The sequence below is a fragment of the Prunus persica genome, chromosome G5, assembly GCF_000346465.2.
Source record: "Prunus persica cultivar Lovell chromosome G5, Prunus_persica_NCBIv2, whole genome shotgun sequence".
NCBI classification, from domain to species: domain Eukaryota; kingdom Viridiplantae; phylum Streptophyta; class Magnoliopsida; order Rosales; family Rosaceae; genus Prunus; species Prunus persica.
The window spans coordinates 763915-769971 of record NC_034013.1 but is presented as its reverse complement, the minus strand read 5'-3'; the positions used below and the strand labels follow the sequence as shown (position 1 = coordinate 769971).

The following is a 6057-nucleotide window of genomic DNA, read 5'->3' as shown; positions in this document are numbered from 1 at the left end:
CTTTTTGTTTTCTGGTCAACATAAAATTCTGTTTAAGACTTTCAAAAAGAGAAAAGTTTTCATAAAATAAAAATTAGTTGCCTCGCCGGCAGATACAGTGTAAGTGGCAACTAACAGAGGCCGTTTACTTTAAAAACCACAGCAAACAAGTGTTCAACATAATCAAACAGAGACACAGTCCGAGGCTCTCCTCTCCTCCTGCTCTTCTTCTCATGACATTTCTTCTGATTTCAACCCTCCACCAGCCCTAGAATCCAAAATCAAACTTCGCTGGTTGTCTCGAAATCCGTTTTTACCATCTGGGTCGACATTGAAATCTCAAAAGAAAACATATTTAAGGCTTGGATTTGCTGTGGTCCGTACTAGGATAGGAGGAAGCAAGAAACAATGGGACAGTGCTGAACCAGTTTTTCTGAGAATCTGGTTACGATTTGCATTCTGGTGTTGGCTTGTGTTAATGGCGGTTTTGGTTTTCTGATGGTGTTGACCGTTTAGGAATTTGGACTCAGTTCTTGGTCATGGCTCGGCGTCATGGATGGGAACTCCCTGCTCACACTTTTCAGGTACATTGTTTTTTATAATTGTCAAAATGTGGTCTTTTGTTTGTTTGTGTATTTTAGTTCTCATCTGCCTTTACTCTATATTTTTGTTTTTGGTAAATTATTATTTTTCCAAGGGCTGACTGGTGAATCATTGTTATTTATTATGTGTTTGAGTGTGCGATTCCTTTGTTTTACAATGTTGTCGGGGGATTTTGTGTTTATGGGTCTCTGTTCTCTAACAATTGTTTTTGTAAAAAGTAAAGTAATTCTTAGAAGGACTTCAGAGCTTTTGTTTCCGGAAATAATGTAACCTTTTATTTTGCAAGAAATTGCACTTGTTGGATTACCAGTTACTTTAAAATCTTTATTTCGAATGCATTAAGGGTGATTATTCGACCCTACCTGTCCGATGATAACTGAGCCAAAGAAAAGAAGCAATTAAGACTTTGTTTTACGTTTTTTTCTGTTGTATTAGGCTCAATTTAGTGCAGGTCTTCTTTGCTAATTGGGTTCCCATTCTAATTCTAACCTTGTTCTTGAGTGAAATCATTAATCCAATTTAACACACCATATAACTAGGTTTCATACCGGTGATCATGTCATTTGCAAGAATTGAAAGTTAAGTTGTTGCAGTGTGAACTTGAAAATAAAGTTAAAAAATGGCATAAGTGGTGATCAAACATAAAAGGGAACTATTGAAGCATCACGCATAAGTCATAAGTGGGTAATAATTTATGTCAGTGCTGTTGTTAGATACTCAAGCAGATTTGAATAGACAAGTTTGTATTACCCAAGTCATTACCGGGGATTGGTGGATCCATGTTTTGGAGAAACATTGAGAGCTTGTGTGATGTTTCATGCCTTTCTGATACTCATTTCCCTTTTTTTTTCTTTTTTTTTTTGGTGCTCAGGTTGTGGCTATAACGGTTTTTTTCCTGCTAACTGTTGCATATTATGCCTTCTTCGCTCCCTTTCTCGGAAAGGACATCTATGAGTATGTGGCTATTGGCGTTTATTCTATCTTGGTAAGCTCAGTTACCCCCCACCACCAAAACCAAAAACTTAAAATCCAATCATTGGCTCAGGCTTTCTTGTCATTGTTTAATTGATTGAATCTTGATTTTCAGGCACTTGCTGTATTCATACTTTATGTTCGGTGTACAGCAATTGATCCTGCTGATCCTGGTATACTAGTTGAAGCTGACAAGACATTGTCCTACAAAGCAAACAATGATACAGATACTCCTGGTTAGTGTTTTGGCTGCAATATAGTTTATTTATTTCTGCAGAGATTGCATTAAAGTACATATCCGAGTCTAGAACAGACATGTGATCTCACATTGAAATTAAGGCCCACTTTAGCAATGGTACTTGTCAGGATATTTCTTGGGGAAAAGAATATTGATAGATAGTCCTGAGTGGCTGTGGCGACGTGGGGACGTAAAAAAGGGGAGAAAATGTGTATGTCAGCCTATCTGAATTATTGATTATTAATTGAGAGAATCCGATAGAAGGTCATTTGCTCATGTACCTAAGTAAGAAGAGAATGATCCTTTTACCCATCTGATAGTATTTGCCAGCATAAGCTGAAGATATCAGCACTTCCTTCTGATTTTGTTCTCTGGAGCTTCTAATTTAAGCTTATGTTGTATTTTTATTAGGGAATGTGTCTTTCAATAATGGAGGAAAGTTGGATAGGCAAGGTTCAAGTTGGTGTTCAAAATTAGGAGGTTTCTTTTGTTGCTGTTTTGTAAGAGAAGATTGCCGCAAAGATGAAGATCTTTTGCAGCAACAGGAACAATCTGGAGAGGATGCTCTCTTCTGCACTCTGTGCAATGCTGAGGTATGAGATTTCTAGTTATGTTAATTTCAGTTTTCAGCATCTTCAGCTAGTTGAAGCCTTGTCTCATTCTTGGTGTTGTGAGGGTCGTAATGTTTGGTATCTGCATGCTAAACAAAGGAAGGGAAACTTTATCTTCCAGGTCATCTCATGCTGTCATGTTATTTTGTAGGTCCGCAAGTTCAGTAAACATTGTAGAAGTTGTGATAAATGTGTTGATGGATTTGATCATCATTGTCGGGTAATTTCTAAATTTCATACTAAATGTTCATCCCTGTGTTATATCCTGCCTGAATTATTAGCATATCTAACTGTGCTATGGCACTTATCCTAGTGCTCAGTTTGCATCATTGGTAACTTGTCCCTATAACGCATGGAGAACATCTTTATTATTATATTGGCATTAACAATATTATCAGTATTTTTGTTGCAGTGGTTGAATAATTGTGTGGGGAGGAAAAATTATATCACATTTGTGTCCCTTATGGCTGCCAGCCTTGTTTGGGTGAGCTTTTCGACGGTCTGGTTTCCTTACATAATGTTTTGATGTCTTTCCATCCAAAATAAATTTATTTCTCATGATGTTTTTGCATGTATGTCACAGCTTATTGTTGAATGTGGTGTCGGTATTGCTGTCTTTGTTAGATGCTTTGTTGATAAAAATGGTATGAAAAGTGAGATAACTGAGAGGCTGGGAGTTGGCTTCTCCCAGCCCCCCTTTGCCACTGTAGTTGTAAGTTTTCTGCCCTATAATTTCATGGCTTTTAATTCGTTGGTCTGGATTCTGTCAGATACTGAAAGAACATCACAAATTTATAATGTCTGCAGGCCCTGTGCACAGCTATCTCCTTTCTTGCCATTTTTCCTTTGGGAGAGCTATTCTTTTTCCACATAATTCTGATTCGAAAGGTATGTTTGGTTGTACCTTCTCTCTCTCTCTCTCTCTCTCTCTCTCTCTCTCTCTCTCTCTCTCTCTCTCCACATATTAGTAGGGGATGTACTAAAATTATTGTTTTGATGCAGGGCATCACAACATATGAATATGTTGTTGCCATGAGAACACAAAGTGAACATCCTGGACCATCTGTAGATGGAGGTGATCAGCAAAGTCTTCCATCTTCACCAACGAGTTCTGCTGTTACTGCCATAAGTGGAAGAAGCTCTCATGGAATGAATTTGAACTATAAAGCTGCTTGGTGCACCCCTCCAAGAATATTTATGGACCACCAGGTACTACTACCTTTAATTCAAATATAATTATGCAATAGCGGTTGTATTCTAATAGAAGTGTATTTTCCTTAAGAAAATTTGAAATTGGTCTGTCGTTAATTGTAGAAAATTTTATATACATCCTGTTGTAGGTGCATGAAACTTTTCTGACAAATATCATTTGTGAATTGTGTGTAATTCAAAAGAGGATGGGGTGTGAAATTGGTTTCATAAGTTTGAAGTACAAGGGAGCTGGATAATATGCAATTTCAATTGAGAGATAATTTTAAAGTACTATTATGTTAATGGTTTATAATCGTTAGTTATCATATAGCCATTAAAAAAAAATGATGAAGATATCATTGTTTTACTGAAAATTTAACCAATTTTAAGGATTAGGTATAAAAAAGGAATAGATTTCTGCCAGAGTTATGGTTGTAATTGGTGGTGACTAGTGATTTTGTAAGCCATTGGTTTGAAATGCAGCAACTCAATCACATGTGATGCAGGTGGATCCTCAGTTTTGCAAGTTTTTCATAACCTTTCTCAGAATAAGGGTAGAATTGATATCTTATTGGTCTTGTATATGCAGGATGAAATTATTCCACATTTGGAGCCGGGACGCCTGCCATCCACAGTGGATCCAGATACAATACAGCAGCCTGATAAGGCAAAAAAGTTACCCCAGCGTCCAGTCCGAATAAGTGCATGGAAGCTTTCAAAGTTGGATTCTAATGAGGCAACCAAAGCAGGTGCCAAAGCTAGAGCATCATCATCTGTGCTTCGTCCAATTAGTTCTCGACATCAACCATATGAGGCTGACTATTTATCGAGTAGCAATGTGAGTGGAAGAAGCAGTCCAATTAGTACAGATCAGGGGTTCACCAACAGAAATGCTAGAGCAGGGACGTCAAAATTGTCTCCTAAGAGTTCATACCCACCAAGTCGTGCTAGCAGAGAAGATGTTGAAACGGGCCGTGGCACTCTTAGTAATTTTAGCAGTCCTCATGTCTCTAGTTTCACCCCTTCGCCACTAGAGCAGAAAGCTTCAAACATAGATCAGTTCAACCCCGTTTATCAGTCATCAACGGATCAATCTCCACGGTCGGCAAAACAAAGTGAGGGCAATGAAAACGTAGGGCAAATTCCTATGAAAAGAGGTAACTTGAGTGTTGCAGAAAAAGTGGGATCTTCAGTCTTTTGGGATCAAGAAGCTGGACGATTTGTCTCATCTTCCAGATCTGCAGGTTCCTCTTCTCAGATTTCTGGAGCAGAGCTCACGTACACGGGGCAATCCATATTTTTTGGTGGGCCTGTTATGAATGAGCAGCCAACCAGAGGGACAAGGAATATCATCAGGTCATTGGCTTCTGGCATGGATAGAGGTTCTACTACATATCAACAAGGTAGATCCCAGAGGGGTGGCCAGCTTCCCGTGTTTCTTCCAAGTGATTCCCAGCAAAACCAGTTTTCTTCTAGATTGATTTGAGTAGATCATATTAATGAGAAATACTGATCACCATTTTCATGCATATAGAGTTGGACCCGGGATGTTTCTTTCAGTTTGAATTTTGTTACAAAACATCATCATGTGCAGAGTTTGTATCATGTTGTACTAACTAACCCAATACATTGCTCTGCCTGATCAGCATTTTTCTCTAACTAGATTCCCACATATGAATTGCCGTTCATTTGCAGGTGTGTGTATACAATATATCTTTCTTGGTTTTGTTAGCATACTTACAACAGTTACAGGTGATTCCAGAACTCATTGCCTGAAGCGTCATTAGAACTTTATGCTTTGGACGATCATCTCCCCAGGCTGAGCTGGGTCTCTCCATCCAAAGGTTTTTACGTTTTGTTTTGTATATTTTCTTCCCAAGTCACAAAATGCGTTCAGGTTGTCTTCAGTTGCCAATAAAAGGATCCTTGAACAAATAAGATGGTGACCGGTAAATCATTAGCAAAGACTTCTTCTACATGATAATTTATTTTTTCATAGAAACGCATTCGCTCATAAAAGGATTCCATAAGAGGTTAATTGTACATGAGAATATTGATTATGAAGAAAAAGTAAGATGATATCATTTTCGGGAGCTAGAGGAATTGCATCCCAAGTACACCAATTAGTAGGTATGAGAGGATTAACGTCGGATCCACAAGGACAAATGATTGATTTTCCTATTCAAATGTACTTGAGGATTGTTCAAATTTCCTCTCTTAATATCGTTTGTGGGAAAGAAACTAAAAGAAGGTAACAATTCTTCTGCAAACCGTATAAATTTAACAGAATTTGAGCCTTTAATTTTGTAAAAAGGAAAAAAAAAATTCAAATTTAAAATCAACAAGGAACAATCTTATGACATTAAAATTGATACGAAGTAAAAATTGTTATCAATATTTATTTTTAACTTTATGGTGAGAGATTAATGGGTGCAGTTGGTTTCAGATTCATCACAGGGGGAA

The 6057-nt window shown here is 37.7% G+C and overlaps 1 protein-coding gene across 1 annotated transcript; it reads left to right on the top strand.

Moving 5' to 3' along the window:
* Window positions 1-5288, top strand: LOC18777916 (protein S-acyltransferase 21). Its single transcript, XM_020564850.1, has 10 exons — window positions 1-563; window positions 1454-1567; window positions 1670-1790; window positions 2204-2385; window positions 2555-2623; window positions 2816-2887; window positions 2987-3115; window positions 3211-3291; window positions 3406-3612; window positions 4184-5288. The coding sequence occupies exons 1-10, from the start codon at window positions 519-521 to the stop codon at window positions 5078-5080; spliced, it is 1917 nt and encodes a 638-aa protein (XP_020420439.1). The 5' UTR covers window positions 1-518; the 3' UTR covers window positions 5081-5288.

Coding starts and splice junctions, on each gene's coding strand:
- LOC18777916 (XM_020564850.1), top strand. CDS start 519: ATGGCTCGGCGTCATGGATGGGAACTCCCTGCTCACACTTTTCAG. Junction 1,568..1,669: donor TTGGCGTTTATTCTATCTTG/GTAAGCTCAGTT, acceptor CTTGATTTTCAG/GCACTTGCTGTATTCATACT. Junction 2,386..2,554: donor GCACTCTGTGCAATGCTGAG/GTATGAGATTTC, acceptor GTTATTTTGTAG/GTCCGCAAGTTCAGTAAACA.